General features: G+C 42.4%; 1 protein-coding gene across 3 annotated transcripts in view; it reads left to right on the top strand.

The window, feature by feature from the left end:
- Positions 1-24943, top strand: part of ADCY5 (adenylate cyclase 5) — an 836213-nt gene that overhangs the window by 699075 nt on the left and 112195 nt on the right. For all 3 annotated transcript variants that reach the window (XM_088460724.1, XM_088460723.1, XM_088460725.1), the window contains exon 6: positions 5644-5802. In XM_088460724.1, coding sequence (XP_088316850.1) covers positions 5644-5802 — 159 coding nt within the window. The remainder of the gene's footprint in view (positions 1-5643; positions 5803-24943) is intronic.

Genomic DNA, 24943 nt, shown 5'->3' with positions numbered 1-24943 from the left:
GTTTTATTTAAACTATGTAATATTGTAAGTAAGAATGTAAGTTCAGCTCACACTTAAGCAGGACTCTCTGCAGTGGCAAACGCAGGATTTTGAAAGGGGGGTTTCCAAATAATTGGTTACAGACCCAATGACAAAACGTCTAACCAGAATAAGCCTGCAACATACACTTTATTGTGTACTTCAAGTGTTTTAATAGGAGGATACTATTTATTAGATTATGCCAGCTGTCTGCTATTCCCAGGGGGTGGGGCGATGGGAGGATAATATTTATTAGATTATGCCAGCTGTCTGCTGTATGTTATTCCAGGGGTGTGGGGGGATGGGAGGATTCCTCCTGTTCCCCCACCTCCCGGGAATAACATACAGCAGACAGCTGGCATAATCTAATAAATATTATCTTCCCCCCTCCATCCCCCCACCGCAAATACATGGAGCAGTCGAATGGAATTATATTAATATATATTATCTCCTCCTGGCTTCCCCCCCCCATACACAGAGCAGTAGAAGATGGCCATCATTCAAAAAATATTACTCCCAGCCCCCAGTCACCTCCGCCCGCTAGACCCCCGGCGCTCCCCCGACATACAGCAGTACTCATCAGCCGCTTAAACAATAAATATTATCCTCCCCGGGCGGGGCGGCACCCGGCGGCAGCCACGTACGTCTTGCCGCTGACAGCTCCGGAACTCCACAGCCGCTGGCAGTGGCAGAGTGTCCAGAGCGGCATGAGGCTCTGAGTCATCCGGATCACGGTGCCCAGCCTGAGGACTGACTGGGAGAAGCTTGCACGCTGCAGCTCCCCCTACAGCCAGCCCAGGCAGTGTCAATCTTTGAAAAAAAGATTAAAATAAATAAATATTTTGTTCAGCGGCGTGGCTCGCCGGGTCGGGCAGGGGGGGTTTCTAGGTACTCAGAAACCCCCCCTGCGTGCGCGGGTGCTCTGCTTGTTACCACAAGTCTCAGTCAGTCTGCTTGTTGCAGTATCTCCCTCTGAGCTGCTTATCTTCGCACTGCTCAATGGCATCCCCCAGCTCTCATCTCTTCACAGCTCTGTCATCCCTCCAACTGTTTTGTTTTTTTGAATCAACTTTGTTTAAAATGGCACTCGTCCCTTTTCCAAAATGGCCTAATTTAAGTAGGATGTCACTGGCCATGAAATGACTGTCATCCGAAACGCTGGTAAAATAATAGTTTGTGACTGGAGCATATTATCTGTGCGTAAGACAGGTCTTTAAATGATTGTAGAGTGTATATATTAACAAAGTATGTATTGGATATTTACCAGTTTGCAGAGCTGCACTCATCTAGGCTGACACATCGCCCCTATGTGCACCATACCTACATCTGGTGCCATATCATTCTGAAAATCAGACAGATCTCTACGTGCATTCAACTGAGTTTTCCCTGCACGCTTTCAGAACACTAAGCGAACACTCATTTGCCACCCAATTATGCCCCGTCAGCCTCAAGTGGAGATGCGACTGAGTTGCACACAACTCAGTATCACCAGTTGCTGCTCATTGTTGCATATATTCAGCCATGGAGCATGTGCACTACTACAAATTCCAAAACAGACTTGCATACAACATGTCATAAGCCCCATGGAAATAATGCAGTGTGTATGAAGTAGAAATTGTACAGTGTATGTTCTAATGATTGTGTTTGTACTAGTGATCAGGGCCGGTGCTAAGATGTTTAGCGTCCCCCTGCAAACTATAAATTTGCGTGCACCTACAAATATGTTCTCTTGACATGTCTCATATTTACCTGTTATTCATGTTATGCCACACAGTAGAGCCTCGTACACACATTACGCCACACAGTAGGTGCCCCCCTTACCCAGGGCCGTAGGAAGGGTGGTGCGGCCGGTGCCTCCGCACAGAGCGGAATCCTCCAAGGTCACCGGCCACACAATTTCCAGCTCCGGAGGCCTGTAGGAACAGACCTCCTGCAGTGCTGCACGGCGCTCCAGCAACGCCGATGAAGGTCCCCACCCTCCACCCAACTCCTGGAGGGAAAGGTATGCGCTCAGGGGGAGGAGGGGAGCGGGGGGAGTGAGAGGGGCGACAGTGCTGCACAGGGCGCACTGCTGTCCTGTGGACTGGGTATAATTCTGGCCTCCCGTGCCTGCTGGAGCTCTGTAAGCGATGCCCTCTTCTATTGAGCGTTGCCACTGACAGAGGTCTACGCTCAGCGGCGGCTGACGTCAGTCGGTGCAAGCGGGCGGAGCTATGACGTGCCCGCCATGATTGGCTCGCCGAGTTCAAATAGTCCCTGCTGCCTATTAGCTGCTGGTCGTGAGCTGTGATTGGCTCGTAGTCAGCACCAAATTTAAAATGGTGCCGTACCCGCTTGCCTGGTGATCGCGGCTGGTTTTAGGCTAGGTCAGCGCCTCTCTAGTCCGACACCCTCCTGCAATGCTAACCCCCGCTTACCGCATTGCGCTGGTCCTGCTAGTGATCGTAGTGTGTATGAACTAACAATTGCAGAGAGTAATTTCTAGTGATTGCAGAGAGTATGAACGCTAGTTCTGAGTTTCCATCCATCACTACTACTGTATATGTGTCAGTATTTTAGCAGTTAATCCTCACTCCTGTTGCATTACTGTTAATCCAGGTCTCCCTGGAGTTTTATTTTGGAGAAAGCATCATACATTTTAGTAGCAAAATTGGCAGTATGCAAGAAAAACAAGGACATACGGGAGGATTATTATATGGTTTGAGATAAATGCAGTTCAACATGAAATTAATAAACATATTTTTTAGAAGGTGTTGAGCCTCAGAAATATAATGTTTGACTTCAACTCCCTTGTTTGTCTAAAACATTTCCCTTTGTTAAAAAATGGGGATAAGCTTTCATCATGTTTTACATGGCGAAAAAATTTACAGAATAGGGGTGCAGGCTTTAATAAAATAGCCTGCACCCTGGGAGTGTCATCTAAAAATAAACTGTGTTAAAAAAAAGTTTAAAAAAACATCATGGCACCCCAAAAATGTTACTTTAATTTTTGGGGTAAAAAAAAAAAAAATCAGGAAAAAACTTCTAAAGTAGCTAAATTAATTCCAGAGGGTTTTCCAAATAAGTGTCTGGTAGCGGCAGGTGCATTTTTGCAGAATTTAAAAAAATTACTTTAGGGACTTAAAAATATGCTAGCACCCATTTTCATGTAACCCAAATTTGGTGGGAATAGTTATTTTTCCCCCCCAAAAAAGCAAAGTGCTGTTCTTCACCACTTCTTCATAGCCGCATTTATGCACCTGTTGCGGCTATTTAAAAACCCTGACAATATGCAGAAGGCCTAAATGGAGGTACCCATAGTGATTCCCCATTATTTTGGGGTGTGCCAGGATCAAATCCCGAAAATTGACAAGAGACTTTTTTTCGCCGGGTCCCGATTCCGCACCTTTTAAATTGAGTACGGGGATAAGCGGGCAAGCACCCGATACTTTATCCCTGTCCAAACCTCCGATGTGGAGCCAAAAGTCCAGCACGGACTTTTCACTCCAACTTGAATACCCCCCTAAGTCTAAATTGATATGTGACACTTGTATATCTGTGTGCAAATTAGTCTCACTGCCTTGATAAAGCAGCCCCTAGGCGAAACGCGCGTCAGCGTTTCCCAAAGTGGCCGCCGGTCACTGATATGTTATAATGCATAAATTTCATTATCATGCACCATCCGTTTGGATTAGGACTATTGATTCTGATTTAACTATTGAACAACAGACTGTGATGTAGATACTGTAGATGTTTACTATTTATGTTCACGGGAGACTGTATATGTGGTAGCCGGGATTATTAGAAACAACTCTACCCAAGCAAACACAATAGCAAGCTTTCAAACAAAGCATATTTACTTGCTATTATAGAGTAAGGAGACTCTAATAACAGTGAAGTCACTTGCGTGCACGAGCAGGGTTTACTAAAGAGATTTCAATTCAACCCTGATACTGACAGGCACTGAAACATAACGTAAACCTACTCAATATGCATTGATACAAACTGTGCTAGAAACAGCTACAGTGGATACTGTTGATACAAATAAGTTACAAGAAGTGAATTATAACAAATCACACTGAATATCTGTAAAGGACAATTGAATTCCTCACAATTATAAGCATATCATAGCTTTGCAAATAACAACAGTGTATTCACTAAGTCACTGAATCATAATCTTTTTTCACCATACAAATGACAAAAGGCATTTTAGCTATTCTTTTTTTAAAATTTCTAACTATATGCACCACCTATCATTTTAAATAATTTTTCGCCTCATAGTCTGAACACATTAGTTTAAGATGGAATTAATAAAGATTATATAAATTTTAAATTTATTTGTTGACAGATAGCCTATTTAACATTGATCCTAAGTGTGCATCATAATTAGAGATCTGCTTTCTCTCTCTTTCCTCCCTCCCCATTTTTCTGAACAATACATGTATTCAATACAGAGTGAAAAGGTAGCACCTCAAAATAAAATACTATATAACTGTATAAACAGCAGCATCTAATGTAAACAATACGAGATAAGGATCATATAGAGAAATTATTATTTTCTGTCATATAGATAATAATCATAAAAATATACTGGTGCGGGACAACATCAATATATGATAGTCTCTTAATTAGCATGCAGCGGACACAGCTTTTTTCCCATGCAAGTTCTTACAGTCTTAATTGAACACAATTAAATTAAATGAATCAGCACAGTCACCTGGTAAAAGATGCCTGACGCTAGCAGAGCTGCACGGGACATGATGGCTCACTCATACCAGGCATACTGCGCAGCATGGCGTATTAAAGCTACATGAGCAAGGACATATTTGTATGCTGCAAACGGGTAGCGGTGCAAGTTCTCTATAGTAGCTAAATAGGAGACTTCCGTCTCTCACCATGTCACACTTACACAGTACATACAAGATGGTCCCTGCATATGCAAAGTAGTGGTCATGGCGGCCATCTTGGGACAGGTCATGAAGCCTCCCTGGAGAAGCAGGAAGACTATAGTCTGCACAATAGCGCACTCCTCTTTCAACAGTCTGGACACTCCGGCAGTGCTGCAGCAGAGATCCTGGCTGCAGGGTGCCATTCTAGGCACCTAGCTAGCCAGAAGTAAGGACAGTGGGGAGATAATGGTGCCGTCCACGGAGCTCTGCACTTTGTACGGTGGCACCAGTTGCACACCCCTAGTTACAGCCGTGCATGCTGCCCTCTAATGTTACACCAGCCACAGCAACTGTCATCCTTAGTAGTGGTACTTGCACCAGTCCCATGCTAAGTGTAAGAGGTCCGTCAAAAACAGGCTTCCCTTCCCCAGTCAGGGCAGTCCAGCATGCTCACATTGTTGCCTCCCCAAAACCAATTTCACGGAAAGACAGATCCAGTCGAGTTCTGTACAACTCAGAATAACACAGAGATATGCAAAAATGTGTAAATGACGATCTGCGCATGCACTGTATGCAAAATCTCGCCTTTTGTATCCCTGCACAGAGATCCATCTGACTCAGAATGAGCCCCTTAATGTGTATTAATGCCAACAGTATATAATCTAGCTATTCTGTACAGTATGTTGAATTTTCAATATATAGATAAGAACTATACAGATATATTAATATTTCTTATTTGTTATGTCTCCCCATGCAGGCTGGTGAGGGAAGTGACAGGGGTGAACGTTAACATGCGAGTGGGAATTCATAGCGGACGTGTTCATTGTGGTGTCCTCGGCCTACGGAAGTGGCAGTTTGATGTCTGGTCCAATGATGTTACACTGGCCAATCATATGGAAGCCGGAGGAAAAGCCGGGTAAGTGGAGAGTAGAAATATTTGGGATCCCCAGAATTCCTAATTGTAGGAGATAGTAAACTAACAGAGAGGACCATGGAAAAAAATGTTGGCCTACCTACATAATACTGTAGCTCCAGTAAATTTCTTCCAGGTTTGGTATGATTGCTTTATATGTAATAGCGCTACAACCTTAAGGGAATGTTCGTTTAGGGTTCTCTGGATCTCCTACTCTAACTCTACTATGGGTATGGGCCCCTGTCCTGTGGTATGCATGGGCACCCAGTTTTGAGTTTTTCTCCCCTTTACTCCCCACCCACTGGAGCATTTTTGAAGTTATGAGTTAATTTTATCTGATTATGTTCTGTATTACTCAGATATCTGTTAATATGCTAGGCCCGTGACCTTTTGTTGAGCGTTGTTAATCAATATTTTTTTTTTTTTTTGGTGCAGGTTTGAAAATGCAATAAAAAATATCCTGTTAAAAAATAAATAGCAGAGTTTAAACGTTTATTGTAATGTAACACTATATCATACTTGCCAACTCTCCCTCATTGTCAGGGAGACTCCCTGAAATACTAGCAATCTCCCTGTCTCCCTGAAGAGTCCAGCAATCTCCCTGATTGTGCCTTACCCCCATTATATAGCTGTTATATTAAAAAAACAGATATATATATACATTCAAATGGGATCATTAGTATGATTTCTATGCATTGGTTATAATGCACAGTGATCCCCATGGCTACATGCATTTTCTGAAAAGAAAATGTGTTTATATCAACAAATAGATCTTACTAACTACTTTGGGGCTGGTTCACAATTGGATGTAAGTCACTTTATGACACCTCTCAGATATAGCAGTACACGTCCACTGTAACGCGCACTCATACTGTAGGTGTTGCTGTCACAATCTCCCGGAAATGCTTTTTCAAAAGTAGACAAGTATGCACTGTATGGGCTGTGGCTACAGTAATAGCACCTCACTCCTCATAAAACATCAAATTTAGGATTAGGCATGGACTGATTACTGAGTACATGCAGACGGAAAAGGATTGAAATACAGACGGCTTAATAGCCACCGGTTCTAATCTCGACAGTGAGAGACCGACGGATGACGATCCCGCCGGGCGCCCGTAAGTATACTAACCCTCTCCCCCCTCTAACCCTAACCTCCCCCCAGGGGTGCCTAAACCTAACTCCCCCTCCCCGCACACTAAACCTAAGTCCCCCTGGGGGGGATGCCTAACCCTAACCTCCCCCTAGTGCCTAGCCCTAACCCCCCTTTCCCTAGCTTAACCTTGCCTAACCCTAAATCCCCCCGGGGTCCCTAAACCTAACCCTCCATCCCCCAAACTAACCCCCCCCTGCCTCCCCCCAAAGTGCATACTTACCCGGCAGGAGAATGATCGGTCTGGCGTCCTTCGGCGTCGGGATTAACATAGGCGTCTGTATTTCGACGCCTATGTTAAATCCCTTGCCGGGATGACACTGTCGGGATTGAGACCAGCGGCCATGCGGTGCCGGTCTCATTTCTACATCCCCATGTAGTCAACCAGAAAGATCCATAGGCAGCACTGATCTTAAGTATCGATTCCTGCCTGTCTATACCTTCTAACAATCGATTCCTGCCTATACCTTCTAAAATTGTCGCTATTCAGCATAATGATTCGCACAAGAAATAAATGCTTTCAGACTTTGAGTGTAGTTCCAAAGCACAAAAAGATATTATTCAATCTAAATACAATTAGCGCAAGTAAATCATACAGACTCAAGGTACATTTGTTATATACACACGCGCTCTGGGTCCAGATACCGGCATCAGCAATAGAAACCTCCGTCAACAGCACAGCAAGAAGACTCTCGACTGGGGTCAAAGAGCGCACATATATACACTTACAGGGATAGGCAATACAATAGAACAGATTGGCATGATTCCATTGGTTCTTCTTAAAGGTGCTTTTGTTACAGGATAGTTCATAGGTCAATTCAAATGGACACAAGTCAGCCTCCAACAGCCCTTTGTGTCCTTTTTCCCGCTGCATGCTAATCTAAGCTGATAACATTACAGAGTACATTTTAATGTTTTAACTCTCTATAGTCCATAGTTTGCAGACACATGTTCCGATCTTCTCACCAATGATACCGGAAATCTGTTGAGACACAGTGGATCAGTACAACACCAAACACGGTCTGCTTACCATATACTAAACCTTAGATATCAAATAATCTTTATTTCACAACATTAATAATTAGTGAATAAACCTTGGATATTACACTTTAATGCTAGGGAACCTTTTATGTAAGTGTGCAGTGTGTAAGTATTGGGAAATTAGGAAAAGACGCTAATTAGCATTGTGCGACTATGTGTTTTGTGGAGTACACCATGGTACGTGTTTTGCAGGGATAATCATTTTATATGTTTTAGTGACTGTCTGTATTTGTATGGTGAGGACTGTTAACTTCTTTCTATTGCGTGGGAATCGCACTACGCTAAATAATAGCATCGCTGTATGTACTTATAATGGCGTGATCCACTAAAATGGCGCTGGGCGGCCAGTCGCAAAATGGCATCTCGTTGCCATTCGCAAAATGGCGTCGTCCCGATCTAATTTTAAACCGATCCTGTCTCAGCCAATTATCCGGCTTCCACATAAGATCAACAGACCTAATACTCAAACATGCAGTATATACTGTAAATCAGGGGCGGATTTCCCTATTGGCCAGGATGGCACTCGCCAGGGGCGCCAGCCAGTTGGGGGGGTGCTGGCACCACCTGGCAGTGCCACCCGCGGCAAGCGGTAGCGGAACCCCCCCTGACGGACCAAATTGTTTTCTTAGAGACGGAGACAACTGTCTCCGTCTCTCCACAGGCCACTCATCATAGTCAGAGCTGCCTGCCCGGCCAATGCCTGTTTAGCTGTCAGCGCTTCCGCGTCATACCACCTGATGCGGAAGCACTGACAGCTGAACCGGCAGGGTCCGAGCAGCGCGCCCGTGCTGCAGTCTTTCAGAGGGAGCATGTCATCGTGGGAGAAGGCGGATCACGGCCGCCCAGCAGCCCGGCACCTAGGAGGAGGTCCAAGCAGCATAGCCCACACATGTGTAAGTATGCTGTGTGTGTAAGTATGCTGTGTGTATGTAAGTATGCTTTGTGAATGCTATGTGTGTTGTACTGAATGTTGTGTGTGTGTGCTTTTCCTCTTTATTAATACTTGCCTCTGGCACTATAAGCCGCTTGTCCTTGTCCTATATATATATATATATATATATATGTATATATATATATGGGACAAGGACAAGCGCCTTATAGTGGCAGAGGCAAGAATTAATAAGGAAGAAAAGCACACACACATTATATATATATATATATACATATATATGTATATATATATATATATTAGAAACCCCCCACTAAAAGTCCTTTGTTCGCCACTGGCCAGTTCTGCCAAAAGTCTAATGTCACTCATAAGCATCATTGCTGTACAGCGAGAGAGGGGGGGCAATTGACACTCATACAGCCATTACTGTGTCTGTTTACTAACTGCCAATGGGGTGGGGGGCGCCAGGCCCCTATTTTGCCAGGGGCGCTCAGACCTATAGATACACCCCTGCTGTAAATATAGCTGCATTTCTTCTTACAGCACAGTTAATAAACTCTCTTAACAGTCTGCAGTTGTGACTAACCCTCTTTAACCCTCACTCTACCAGACTCTGATGATGGTCCCGACACATCTATATCTGGTTGAAATGTTATTCACTTTGACATCTGATTTCCAGCTTCATTTCCAGACTTAATCAAAGGTCACGGTGTGGACATATACATGAATATCAGCAGGAAATGACAGTATTTAGTGACTTCTGTAATTTACATTTTAATTGCCCCAAATTGTAAATTTGTGTTATGAAATAATTATTGTCCCAATTTAAAACCTTTATTGTATGGAAATTTGGCATGTTGGGGAGAAAATGTGACGCTTATACTAAGAATTACTAATGAAAATAATCTGAGAATAACCTTTTCATAGTGATGTATAATCTGTAATGTATGCGGAAGGTGATTTTTTTTTTTTTTCAATATTTTTAACTCATTGAGTGATGAACTGATGAACTGTCTGCAGAAATACAGGAAGTCATACTGTACATGTGAAAGGCATAGTTCAGTTTCCAATTGCAGCGGCACTCAGGTGTATAATTGTCAGCACAGAAGTGTGTTAAACCTGTATACAGTATATATATATATATATATATATATATATATAATTAGGTAGGGTCTCGTTGCCGCAAGCCCAGGAGCGCTTTGGCTCAAAAGCACTCCCACTGTCTAGTGATGTCAGTGGGGCCGGACCCAGACGGTAGGCGTTCCCATGGGCACGCCTCTGTCTGGGCAGCCACGCCCACCAAAGGGGGCGTGCTGTCACTCACCATCGACAGCACGCCCCTTTGGTGCGAGACCCATAGTGACGGCTTGGCCGTCGCTAGTCGGGTCTTGTGCATGCGCACGACGGAGCTCCCTCCGTCGTGCGCATGCGCACTAGGGCAACATCGACCTGCTTGCGAGCGCTCAGCACTTGCGAGCGGGTCTGAATCAGGCCCTCAGCTCTAGAAAAAGGAACAACATACATCAGGCAGGCGTGTGCTGTATCAAACAAATATCAGAACAATAGAGAGAAACCAACAAAATATACACTAACCAGCATCTTCAAAGCATGGACAGCATAATACAACAATAAACAACCACCCCCGTTCCCCCAATGCTGTATGACCAGACCCCCGTTTTACAGCCTATCTGGATCCCCTAACAAAGCAAATTATCCTCAACTACACTACCTAACTCCCCCAACATAGAAAGTGAGGGCAACTACACCCATGAAACCTAATGCTATGGTACTCCCAGCCCAGGATCAATGGGCCAACGAAGAGACTTGCAGAAGTAATAGTCAGAATCTTGTACCCGACTATAGAAGTTAAACGTACAAAAAGCAAACAGGAAAACACAGAGGATAATGTGATGGCTCAAACCCTGGAGACAATTGAATATCATCGAATGAGAAAAATATATAAACGGGATATAACAGTAGTAATAATAAAATAATTAAATAGAATTTAAAAGCATGTGCATATTACAGAATATTAAGGAAACCGTGTAAAAAGCAAATATGGATGATGATATAACAAAGACAGTGAGATTTAGTCAAGGAGGATCATCCCAATGTCTGTAGGTCAAGCCACGCTGCAATGTCCCGGGGAGAGAAGAAGATATGAGAGCTGTCCTCTGAAACCACCCAAAAACAAATATGAATGAACATGAAGCCAAAGACCCAGAGACATGCAGACGTCCCTGTATTCGAGCAAATTGAGAACAAGATTTTCGAACCTAAGCAGAGAATTCTGAGAAGACTGTTGCTCTCCAATTGCTAAACACCAATGGGCCTTTAATTCCGGCTAGACGAACAGCAGCATCAGGATGGTTACGGTGGAGAGTTTTTGCAATAAATGTTCTTTCCGGAGGAAAAGGCTGCATAAGCACACCGTGGACCCTTGCAATAGCAAACTGAGGGGTAAATAAGACTTTACAAAAAGCAGTCATCAACAATTAATTCAGGATCTGCTCAGGAGTAGTCGCTTTCAATATCGTGGGCAAATCATCTAAATGGTCAGTGGCACAAATCCGTACAGATAGGGGACAATTTAATATGTAGCTTCGCCACTCGATCTGTCGCCATTTTTTCTGTGTCAAGGATGGCTTGAAGGATTTGCTCCATAGTGATACAGGAGGTGCAATCAAAGCAGAAGACGAGTGCACAGAACCTGCAAGCACCAAATGTACCACCATAGCACAACTCATAGATACTATAAGTATAATTGTAGGTGAGTATAATGGGTGGAGTGAAGTAGACCAGGACAGAAAGCAGCAGATCAACAGCAGGTGAGAGACAACAATAAAGATTGTAAGCTTCTAAGCAGGGCCTTCCGACCTATAATCTGTCTGTTATTACCCAGTTTTGTTCTATTTATGTTTCTAATTGTAAAGCGCAACGGAATATGCTGCGCTATATAAGAAACTGTTAATAAATAAAATAAAGTCTACACGGTATCCAGAACAGCAAATTGAGAGTACAACAAGGCAGCTCAAACCAGGTCCTGTGGCAGGAGGGCAGAAGGCAACCCTCATGGAGTTACAAAACACACCACAGTGGAAGACTCATTCCAGAAATGGCAAACAGAGGACCAGAAGGAGACGACCAAACATAATTCAAGATGGCAGTGAGCAGGAGGTCCCGACACTGTCACAGTCTCAGCCCCGGGAGTTAAGCAGGAGCCAGGCAGCAGAATCCAATGGAGAGAGCGCACATTCAACCACACAGGCATCGGGGAGAACCGCAGAGTAGCATACACAGATGGGTTTCCAGAGCTCAGCAGTGAGGGCTCCACACCACAGGGAGGCAGGAGGCCACGGCACCAGCGCAGGGACTACAGAGAAAAGAGGATGCAGCGCAGGGACATCGAGAATGGCACCAGGCCCTGAGGTGGGTATCAGCAGCAGGGCCAGCTTATCTGGAGATCTCAGTTTAAATTGGCAGGAATGATGGTGGCTGGAGAGCTGAGGACCCTTAGGTCAGCATCATAGCTATAGCTGCACCTGCCTATTTGCATTTGTTAATTGTCACCTCAATTTGGGCTATTACAGAAAATAAGTTTCTCATTTAATTTTTAAAGTAGTAAACAATGGGATGGGTACCGGTCAGTATCCTAGCCCTCCCCCTCTCCCTGCCCTAACACTCCCTCCCCGGTGCCTGAACCTAACCTCCCCCCTAGTGCCTAAATCTAACCTCCCCCTCCCCGCATCTTAAACCTAAGCCTCCCCTCTTAGTGCCTAACCCTTCCCCTAGTGCCTAATGCTAACACCGCTACTTACTTTCAGTATTCTGTTGGTCAGGATGCCGGCGCCATCATTCTGACCTCCGGAATCCCTGCGGTCGGGATATTACATTTTATATGGGAAATGCAACTTGTGCATATACTAATACAATTGACAAGACAGAATTCTCTTATGTATCTGGCACTTTATTACAATACTATATTGTGTACAAATAGGGTAATGCAACTTCTAAATTTACTACTAACAAGCTGCCTCTGTATTCTATCATTTTATGTGAGATACACACACTTGTACACTTTACAAAGAAATACTATGGCTTGGAGTTGAATGTATCTGAAAATACAATACTGTGCAAAAGTTTTAGTCAGGTGTGGAAAAAATGCTGCAAAGTAAGAATGTTTTCAAAAATAGAAGTGTTAATACTTTATTTTTTATAAGTTTACAAAATGCAAAGTAAATGAACAGAAGAGAAATCTAAATCAAATCAATATTTGGTTTGACCACCCTTTGCCTTCAAAACAGCATCAATTCTTCTAGGTACACTTGCAAACAGTTTTCGAAGGAACTCGGCAGGGAGCTTGTTCCAACCATCTTGGAGAACTAACCACAGATCTTCTGTAGATGTACGCTTGATGAAATCCTATTCGAAATACGATGATATTGAGATCAGGACTCTGTGAGGGTCATATCAACACTTCCAGGACTCCTTGTTCTTCTTTACGCTGAAGATAGTTTTTAATGACATTGGTTGTATGTTTGGGGTTGTTGCCCTGCTGCAGAATAAATTTGGAGCCAATCAGATGCCTCCCTGATGATATTGCATAATGGAAAAGTACCTGCCTGTATTTCTCATTGAGGACACCATTACTCCTGGCCAAATTTGCTGAAATACAGCCCCAAACTTGCAAGGAACATCCACTATGCTTCACTGTTGCCTGCAAACACTCATTATTGTACTGCTCTCCAGCCCTTAGGTGAACAAACTGCCTTCTGTTACAGTCAAATATTAAAAATTTTGACTCATCAGTCCAGAGCACCTGCTGCCAGTTTTCTTCACCCCATTTCCTATGTTTTCGTGCATAGTTGAGTTGCTTGGCCTTGTTTCCACGTTGAAGACATGGCTTTTTGGCCGCAATTCTTCCATGAAGACCACTTCTGGCCAGGCTACTCCGAACAGTAGTTGGGTGTACCTGGGTCCCACTGGTTTCTGCCAGTATTGAGCTGATGGCAATGCTGGACATGTTCCAATTTCGAAGGGAAATAAGCATGATGTGTCTTTCATCTGATGCACTAAGTTTCCTTGGCCGACCACTGCATCTATGGTCCTCAACGTTGCCAGTTTTTTGTGCTTCTTCAAATCAAAAGAGCTTCAACAGCACATCTTGAGATCCCAGGCTGCTTTGAAATCTATGCCTGGGAGAGACCTTGCTGATTATTATTGTTATTATCCTTTATATATATGGTGCCACAAGGGTACCACAGCGCCTTACACATACATAAACAAATGAGCATCCAAGAAAACAGTTATTAACAGTACAAACAATGCAGGACAAATACATGATTTATACATTGCTGTATAACACTTAAATAAGCAGCAGGGTGTCAGCAACCAAGGGTTTGGTGCTGTTGTAAATTAAAGTATAATTAAGTGAAGGAGAAGCACATGAGGTAATAGGGCCCTGCTTGTGAGAGCTTACATTCTAAAGGGGAGGGGGCAAACAAACAGGGGTGACATAGACGGGCTGGATACAAGGGTCACAGTAATATAACATCTATGGAAAGGTTAGTCTAAGCTTAAGAGGAAAAGACAATGAGTTGAGCAAAATTGCCCCAAGCCTCATGATTTGGGGGACGCAACCAAGATCCATTTGAGGGGTCATCTTGCGGCGTCGTTCGGTCTATCATAGTTGGAGTGGATAAGAAGATTGCATGGGGAGATCAGGAGGGATGCTGGCAGCATTGGGGATCCAGGTGCAGGCACAATCCATAGGCATGGTGGAAATGTGGTGGTAGATAAAAACAGTCCTTAATAGCAGAAATTGCTGATTTGTTAATTTCTCCTTTTGTTTTCCACCTGTTTAACTCCTGAATAACTCTGGCTTCAATTTAAATATTCTATTTACACTTTAAACTAAGCACTGTTGCTAGAGCAGCCTCGGCTATGGCAGCCTAATAGTAACTATTAAGTTTGGCTCAAACCAAGTGTCCACACTGATTCCACCCCACCCCTAACACCCTCCTTACACAACAAAGGGTCAGCAATCAAATAAACATATGGTGAGAGGACAATATACCAACCAGGGGCGTATCTATAATGGGAGCAGGGTGTGCGGGGCACACTGGCCCCTGGGTCTAGGTACTTCTCCGGAGTCCCACGTCGGTGTGGCACTGAAAAGACGACTGGAAAATGCCCACCGTGGCCATTTTCCTGTCGTTTGCACATGCGCAGTACAGGGAAAATGGCAGCCGCGGCCATTTTCCTGGTGACCTGCGCATACTCTATAGACTCTGGGTGCACTCTAGTGCCCAGAGTCTATAACTCCGGCGCTAGTCGCGCACAACTCAGTGCGCTGCCGGCCACCGGACAGAGAGGAGGGGGTCCGTGTCGGAGACTGCACATGGGCCCCCTCCTCTCTAGAAATGCCCGATACCAGGCACGCACACAGGGGGGATTTCTGAGTACCTGGAAACCCCCCTGGCTCAGTGTCGGGCTGGGCCGGGGAGCAGGGTGCCTTGTGCCCCCCGGGCTGCCTAATAGCCGAGCCGCCACTTCCTTAGACAGGTAAGGGATGCTGTGCTGCAGATTCCATGCGGACTAGCCGTCCGCATGGAATCTGCTGAAAATACCCTCCAAAAATGGCCGCAGCCTAATAGGAGACAGACACTAGAGGTGCTACTTGACCTCTAGTGTCTGTCAGGGAGCAGCTGAAAGCTGCATCTTCTCCCATATAAGCCCTGGCAACGAGCATGAAACCCCTGGCAACGAGCATGAGACCCCTGGCAACGAGCATGAGACCCCTGGTAATGAGAAGGTAATTGAATAGTAATTTGAAGCCTTACTATGGGGAATAAAATGGTGTTAGAGGCATAACTATATGTGGCATAATGTGTAATTAGCTGTACGGTGTGTAGCATAATGTGTAATGGGCATTACTATAAGGAGGAAAAATTGTGGGGGATGGAGGCGCATTTTTAACTGTTCGCACTAGGAGCCAAATTGCCTACAAACAGCCCTGCACTAGTATTATCAACATGCCATGGGGGGGAGGGCACCAAAAACTTTTTTTGCAGGTGGCGAGCAAAATGTATAGTTACGCCACTGCACTGCTGCGTTCTGACTGACTAGTTAGGCACAGTTTCTCCATCTAAACATGACCTCTGTAGCTGCAGCTATCTGAGAACACAGCAGCTCTCACTAATGACCCCACAACACTTCCACAACATGCCCATGAGACACTCTTTTTGCGTTCACTTCAGGTCACCGCCCAGGAACTCCCATCACTCTGCCGCTCCATTTTCAATACCATCTGATCCGATTGCAGCAGCATCATTGTGTGTACACTCAGGGTAACACATTTGCCGTACTGGCTTTCTGAGGTTCTCGCACATGTGCAGTTGCTAAAAATCACACTGTGCAAGTTTCGTGCCCAGATGCCTTGTTATTTATATTCTTTATTGCTATTTATATTAAAATACTTGAAGTACACAATAAAGTATATATTGCAGGCTTATTCTGGTTAGACTTTTTTGTCATTGGCTCTGTAAGCAATTATTTGGACACCCCCCTTTCAAAATCCTACGTTTGCCACTGGATACCAACACAGATACAGAGTAATTTCCTGCCATGATACAGATTTTAAAACAATATGAAATACTGTATAATCATTTAAGTATCAATTTTAAAGGCTGTGCAATAGAAAAACCAAGCAGCAGTATATGTTGGGCAGGGGCTGGCTGGCAACTTTCAGCCAGGGAGGCAAACACATGCAATGGCGGCGGCTTTTGGCCCGATAGGGTAATGCCATCACCAGATTCAGTTTAGTTAAGGGCACACAGTGCACATGTATATCCTTACACTAAATTTATTTCAACCTTGCTTCCTCTGTTTGGCTGCACCTAATTGGCAAGCAAAGGTTAGAACTCCAAATAGCAAAATAGGATCTGGGGAGCACATAGAGGAAGGAAAGGAAGAAATGAAGGAGGTAAAGCATTTAGGGAGACTGTGGATACACACCAATATTTTATGTTTATATATAATATGTATACACACACGTCACTCTGGGAACATTTCTTTCCATATGCACCTTAATGCAGTGCCCCTTGTACAGTTCCCCCAATGCAGTGCCCCCAGTAGTGCCCCTTATACAGTACCCCCAGTAGTGGTCCCCATTAGTTCCCCTTATACAGTGTCCCCTGTAGTGGTCCCCCCTATGCAGGCCCCTTCTTATGCAGACCCCCAGTAGTAATCCCCCTATGCAGTGCCCCTTATACAGTACCTCCTGTAGTGGTCCCCCCTATGTAGGCCCCCAGTAGTGCCCTTTCTTATGCAGGCCCCCAGTAGTGATCCCCCCTTATGCAGACCCCCAGTAGTACAACTTATACAGTGCCCCCAGTAGTTGTCCTTATGCAGGCTCAGTGACAAACGCAGGATTTCTAGAGAGGTGATTCCAAATGCTTGATTCCAAAAGGGGGGGAAGAAAAAGAACCGTGCACTGCCCTGGACATGGATGTACAGATTGGTCTCCTTATGTACTGGATAGTGTATTATTATATGAATATTATATGAATATGAATATGATGATTATTATCACCTGCTTGGTATGATTGTTTAATCATACACCTGACTATAATCCTACAAAATCCCTGACTTTGTGCAAGTAGACCTAGAAGAATTGACTCTGTTTTGAAGGCAAAGGGTGGTCACGCCAAATATTGATTTGATTTAGATTTCTCTTCTGTTCATTCACTTTGCATTTTGTTAATTGATAAAAATAAACTATTAACACTTCTATTTTTGAAAGCATTCTTACTTTGCAGCATTTTTTCCTCACCTGCCTAAAACTTTTGCACTGTATTGTATGTGTCTCAACATACATACTGTACGTAACTATGGTTTATTTGCACATAATATTGAAATGTCAGTTTGGAACACAAATTGTGTCAAGCTCTAAATGAGCCTCGTAGGGGTCAATTCAATTGGGTGCGAGTTGGCTTGTGCGAGCTTGTCTTCATGGCGAACTTGCACTGCAATTTGCAGTTGTAAGTCCAATTCCTAACTTGCTTTGCTTTCCCTGGGGAAATTAATTTTTTTGTGCGCACATTCCTGAGGGTGTAGGTAGGGAAAATCTTCATTTTAAGGTAATACTGTCAGGGCACAGGGCCTGATTCAGACCTGCTCGCAAGCGGATCGATGGTGGCCCAGTGCGCACTCGCGGCGTGCGTGAGCCACGGAGCGAGCGCAAAAAGCACTCGCTCCGTGGCTCACTACAAAAGGGGAGGCTGTCAATGTTGATCGACAGCTCGCCACGTTTTGTAGGCGTGGCGGGGGGGTGGCTTCACAAACGGAGGCATTCCCATGCGAACACCTGCCGTTTGTGGGCAGCCCCACTGACATATAATAGTTTTGCAGTGGACCTGCGCACTCAGTGTAAATGGTAAGGGCTACTAATTGGTGTGCTGCTGCACTTATGGATGTCTGACTTCATCCGTTGTAGGTATAGAATTAGAGGGTATAAGTGCTGCGCACAACCTATATCTATTTGACAACTGGGAGGGCTAAAGATATAATAAATGTATACGTAGCCAAAAGTTCTACCCAACCTTTATGATACTCATACACAATGTGTAGACTAATTAGGAAGTGATGCTAGACACAATAAATATAGATATGATATTTTACTTAAACTCTGAAAATACATGGAATATTGTGCAACAATATATATAAAAATATCAATAGCAACTGTGAAACAGCACAATATGGTAGGTGCACAATCCACCGTGTACCTGACTGTACACCCTGTGGTGGTCTGTGCAGTCTCAATATGAGAGATCACCAGTTGATCTTATGATACAGTAGGAACTGAAGGGGTTAATCCCATGTGCCAACCTGATACCTGTAACACACCTCTGAGTATATAGATGTATAAGCGTCTATGGAATATGAGGATGAGAAACAGCGGCGTCCTGCTATTCTCAATAGGAGATACCTCAATAGAACGTCCAAACGTCCTGTGTGTTGATGGTGTGCGTTGCCTGGGGTGATGCTGTGATGGTGCGGCGGTGGCTGGCTTCGGCTGGCAGTGGGGATCACTCTGTGCTGCGGTGCTCTGGATAATGCAAATACGGACACTATCCCTGTTTCCAGAGTTAGGTCCGTGCGCGTGTCTGAGTGTGCCGGCAGGCAGTGAGAGGAGGTGAACAGCGGTCCTAGCTCTGGAGAGCCGGGGGCCGCGGACACTCCTCTCAACAGAGGATACTTACCCGTATGTGCTCTCAGCTCTCTGCCTTGTTGATCTTCCTGTCGGCTGCGTGGGTGCGTTGGCGCACTTGCTGCGGTCTCCTTTCAGCTGCGTTCTCGCTATGAAATATTCAATTTAACAGGTGGATACAGGTCCTGGGGCACTTTCAGTAAATGGATAAGTTCTGGGTGTTCTGTTACCAACGCGTTTTGACCTAGTTGGTCTTCCTCTGGGAGTATAAGATATCACTAGCATGTCACTGTTGGATCTTTTATATGGTCTTGCTCCTTGTGATTGGCAAGTCTGATGATGTCATCGTCCTACTTGATAGGTCTGTGGTTGTCATGGTGATTGTTACCATGGATGTGTTTACAAACAAGTTCTGCTTTGTCCTTACTAATAAAAGGCGTGTATTACAGCCTTATATATTTTTATGAAAAAAATATATATATAGAACCACCATAATTGTTAATAGATGTATTGATATACATAGGGATCCATATTGTAGATTGATGATACAAAAAATATAATATATATTATTAGATGATCATATTAAAGAAGCATTCTGATCAGATCCAGATTTACTTGAAACTGTATAGCTAATGTTTGTACATCTTATAAAGACTCATTATGAAGAGCTAGTGTCTAGACCTCATCCTCATTGTTTTCGGTTAATAGCTAGGAGGGTATTTATTATGTGATCAAAATTAAAAATAATGATAATAATAATAAAGAAAAAAAAATAATAATAATAAAAAAGAACTTGAAACGAGGTATGATCATGGCATACACTATGTTGAGATATTAATAAAGATATAATTCTAGTGGTTTCTCTAGTGATGGGATCGTTGGTCTGCCAGAATCCGATTGTGGTATTGTTTTGTCAAACTAACTGAACTAAAATGGGCCTTGATTCATTTTTTGCAAATTATGGATTTGATTTCATTATCTCTGTTCAGGCCTTTAGGGTGGAATGTTTGTAACTTGTACGTCCATTCCAGTTCATGTTTATTGATGTAGTAGTCGAAATCTCCACCCCTCCAATTAGGTTTCACAGTTTGAATTGCCATAAAACTAAGATCTTTGGGGTTGCTATTATGATGATCACAGAAATGTTTGGATAGATTGTGGCTATCCAATTTCTTTCTAATATTTCTGATATGTTCTGCAATCCTAGTTTTCAAAGGTCTCGTGGTTCTCCCCACATATTGTTTTGGGCAAGTACATTGTAATAGATATATGACATTATTGTGGTTACATGTGAGTGTTTCTTTAATCTTGTATGTCTCCCCTGTACTGCACGATCTAAATGTATTATTGGGCTTTGTGCTGATGGTCCTAGTACCAGTGCATCCAGAACATGAATTGCAGTGGTAAAAACCCTTGGATAATGTACTTAGCGTGGTTTGTTGCAGTTTACTCGGAGGGATATGGTTTTTTACCAATTTAGACCTGATGTCTGGTGCCTTCCTATATATAACTCTTGGTTTAGTGGGTAAAGAATTAACCAAAGCGTCATCTTCTTGCAGTAGCTGCCAATGTCTTCTCAGAAATTTCTCTAATTGTTTACTTTGTTTAGAGTACTGTTTGATGAAAGCGACTTTATCATTTGTATTTGATTTCTCCTCTTTGTTTACCAATATATCCTCTCTGTTGCAGATATATGCTGCTTCCAATGATTGTTTAATTAACGTTGGTGGATAGTTTTTCTCCATGAATTGTTTGGATAATTCTTCACTTTGTTTGAGAAAATCTGTTGGTCTAGAACAAGGGAATTGTCCTTTAGGTATGGCATTCAGCCAATTGGGATGGTGCCAACTGGTCGAAAGGATAAAACTATTTACGTCTACTAATTTCTTATGAGTATTGGTGTGTATCTGACCATCATGTATGAATATATTTAAATCTAGAAAAACGACATTGGTTCTACTATAATCAGCTATGAAGAATATATTATTTGGGTTATTATTGATGTGATTGAGAAATCTTTTTAGGGTGCTTTCTTCCCCTTTCCATATAAAAAATTCCAGATGTTATGCTCCTCCCACCAGCTCATGAAGAGATTGGCATAGCTTGGGGCAAATCTCGTGCCCATTGCTGTGCCAGTTGTCTGTAAAAAGTATTCATTGTTGTACCAAACATAATTGTGTTTTAAGATGAATTCTATACTATGCAAGATGAACTCAATTTGTTCTTGTGGTAGGTCAGGATCTTTGTCTAAATGAAAACGGATACTCTCAATACCCTGCTCATGATTAATAATAGAATATAGTGAAGTTACGTCTGTGGTAACTAACCAATAGTCCTTGTTCCATTGTACCTCTTGTAGAAGATTTAGAATTTGTGTAGTGTCTCGCAAATATGCTTTTTGTTTTTGGACATATGGTTGCAGAATGTTATCCAAATACTCTGACAGATTGGCAGTAAGGGATCCTATTCCAGATATGATGGGTCTGCCTGGAGGTTTTATTGAGTCTTTATGGATCTTGGGTAAGTAGTAAAAAAAACGGGATAATCGAGTGGTTTGTTTCTATAAATTTATGTTCTGATTTTGTGAGAATTCCTTTCATGAAGCCTTGCTGTATGTGTTGGTCTAATTTTCTTTTTATTGATTCTGTAGGGTTATGATTCAACTTCATGTATGTGGTAGTGTCCCCTAATAGTCTGATGGCTTCAGTATGATAGTCTTCTTTGTTAAGGATGACTATTCCTCCCCCCTTGTCAGCCGGTTTGATAATGATCGAGTTGGTATTTTGTAAGTTTTGTAGTGTATCAAGTTCTTTTCTGGAGAGATTGTTTATTTTGTTTTTACTTGTCTCCAATCTCTCAATGTCTCTTTCTACCATATGTGTAAATGCCTCTATTTGTGATCCCTTCAAATGACTTGGGTAAAAGTTAGATTGTGGTTTTAAATTGGTATGTCTAAACGTATCTGTTTTTGATCCTACTGTGTTCCTGGTTTCTACTGGGGTAGTGGACATAAAATATTTCTTTAATGTAAGCTTACATATGAATTTATGTAAATCCACATAAGTTTGAAATTTATTGATATTATTGGAGCAAATTTCAAGCCTTTGTCTAATAGTTTTAAATGATCTTCTGTAAGCACGGTGTTACTTAGGTTAAATACTCCCTGTCCTAATTCCCCTTGTTTTTGTTTATTCATGATTCTAGTCTTGTTTTTTTCTCCTCCCCTACATCCCCGTCTAGTATTTCTAGTTTCCTTTTGGTGGCTTTGGAGTTTGTGGGGTGCGGTGCCGTGATTGTCATGATTGGTAAGGTTGGGACTAGATCTAAAAAAGGTTCCTGCTTGTGAGAGTTACATGGCTGGGGAGAATTGTGTAGATTTCTAAAAGTTATATTGTTTGTGGCTTGGTTTGGTAATGTAATGTCTTCTCTTGGTACTGATCTGTTTGCGGGGGATGATTAATTGATGTTGCCGATAGTCCAGCCTATGTCCCATGACTGCCTAGCTAATGCATCATATTTGGGATCATCATCTATCTCATGAATGGAGAATGAGTATTTAGATTCATCCTCTATACTGTATGTAGATATTGCAAATGATTGGTCAAGGTCAATTTCTAATTTGTCTTCTTCAAATGTTTTTTTATGTAGTCTGGTCATATATTGTTGATAGGTTAAGTTGAGTTTCTTATAAATTGGACTATGTTTAATGTTAGGTGATCTCTTGATGTTACTTGATAATCCCTTTTTATTTTTATTTTTCTGTTTATTGCATGTTTTACTGATTCCAAATTTGTCCCTCAAAATTTTACCTTTTTTAGTTTCTATTATATTATTTTCCCCTTTTTGGATCCTCTTTAGTGTGAGATCAGAGAGGGTGATAAATTCAGGATCTAGTTTGTATGGCTCTAATTCTTGATCTAATTGCTTGATTTCTGTATCTAATTTGTCTAACTCCTCAGTATGGTGATCTATCAGGAGTTGTATTAGATTGAATGAACATTCATGGAGAATATTGTTCCACTTGGTCATGAAATTTTTGTCTTCCTGATTGTGTGTTGGTGTCTTTTTGATGTTCAGACCTTTTGGTATTACTTTATTTTCTGTGTACCATTTGAGGGTGTGTGTGTCCCACCATAGACGTGTCTCTTTCGTAATCAATTTCTCTAGTTGGAGAAAAATGTCACAGAAATTATTTGTAGTATGTTTCGCAGTGATTGTATTTGATAATGATGCAAAGGCTTTATGTGCACTGCTGGCCCTATGAGTCCTGATGTCTAAAAGTCCCATTTAACACTGTCTGCTGCTGGACCTTCGTCAGTATAGCATATAATAGTTTTGCAGTGGACCTGCGCACTCAGTGTAAATGGTAAGGGCTACTAATTGGTGTGCTGCTGCACTTATGGATGTCTGACTTCATCCGTTGTAGGTATAGAATTAGAGGGGTTAAGTGCTGCCCACAACCTATATCTATTAGACAACTGGGAGGGCTAAAGATATAATAAATGTATACGTAGCCAAAAGTTCTACCCAACCTTTATGATACTCATACACAATGTGTAGATTAATTAGGAAGTGATGCTAGACACAATAAATATAGATATGATATTTTACTTAAACTCTGAAAATACATGCAATATTGTGCAACAATATATATAAAAATATCAATAGCATCTGTGAAACAGCACAATATGGTAGGTGCACAATCCACCGTGTACCTGACTGTACACCCTGTGGTGGTCTGTGCAGTCCCAATATGAGAGATCACCAGTGCTTACAAAAGATCATTTAAAACTATTAGACAAAGGCTTGAAATTTGCTCCAACCAATAATATCAATAAATCTCAAACTTATGTGGATTTACATAAATTCATACGTAAGCTCACATTAAAGAAATATTTTATGTCCACTACCCCAGTAGAAACCAGGAACACAGTAGGATCAAAAACAGATACATTTAGACATACCAATTTAAGACCACAAAATAACTTTTACCCAAGTCATTTGAAGGGATCACAAATAGAGGCATTTACACATATGGTAGAAAGAGACATTGAGAGATTGGAGACAAGTAAAAACAAAATAAACAATCTCTCCAGGAAAGAACTTGATACACTACAAAACTTACAAAATACCAACTCGATCATTATCAAACCGGCTGACAAGGGGGAGGAATAGTCATCCTTAACAAAGAAGACTATCATACTGAAGCCATCAGACTATCAGGGGACACTGCCACATACATGAAGTTGAATCATAACCCTACAGAATCATTAAAAAGAAAATTAGACCAACACATACAGCAAGGCTTCATGAAAGGAATTCTCACAAAATCAGAACATAAATTTATAGAAACAAACCACCCGATTATCCCCGTTTTTTACTACTTACCCAAGATCCATAAAGACCCAATAAAACCTCCATGCAGACCCATCATATCTGGAATAGGATCCCTTACTGCCAATCTGTCAGAGTATTTGGATAACATTCTGCAACCATATGTCCAAAAACAAAAAGCATATTTGCGAGATACTACACAAATTCTAAATCTTCTACAAGAGGCACAATGGAACAAGGACTATTGGTTAGTTACCACAGACGTAACTTCACTATATTCTATTATTAATCATGAGCAGGGCATTGAGAGTATCCGTTTTCATCTAGACAAAGATCCTGACCTACCACAAGAACAAATTGAGTTCATCTTGCATAGTATAGAATTCATCTTAAAACACAATTATGTTTGGTACAACAATGAATACTTTTTACAGACAACTGGCACAGCAATGGGCACGAGATTTGCCCCAAGCTATGCCAATCTCTTCATGAGCTGGTGGGAGGAGCATAACATCTGGAA

Source organism: Taudactylus pleione, unplaced genomic scaffold (assembly GCF_031769625.1).
Source record: "Taudactylus pleione unplaced genomic scaffold, aTauple2 ptg000977l, whole genome shotgun sequence".
Classification (NCBI taxonomy): Eukaryota; Metazoa; Chordata; class Amphibia; order Anura; family Myobatrachidae; genus Taudactylus; species Taudactylus pleione.
Note: the sequence above shows the minus strand (reverse complement) of the source record. Positions and strands in the feature narration are given on the sequence as shown.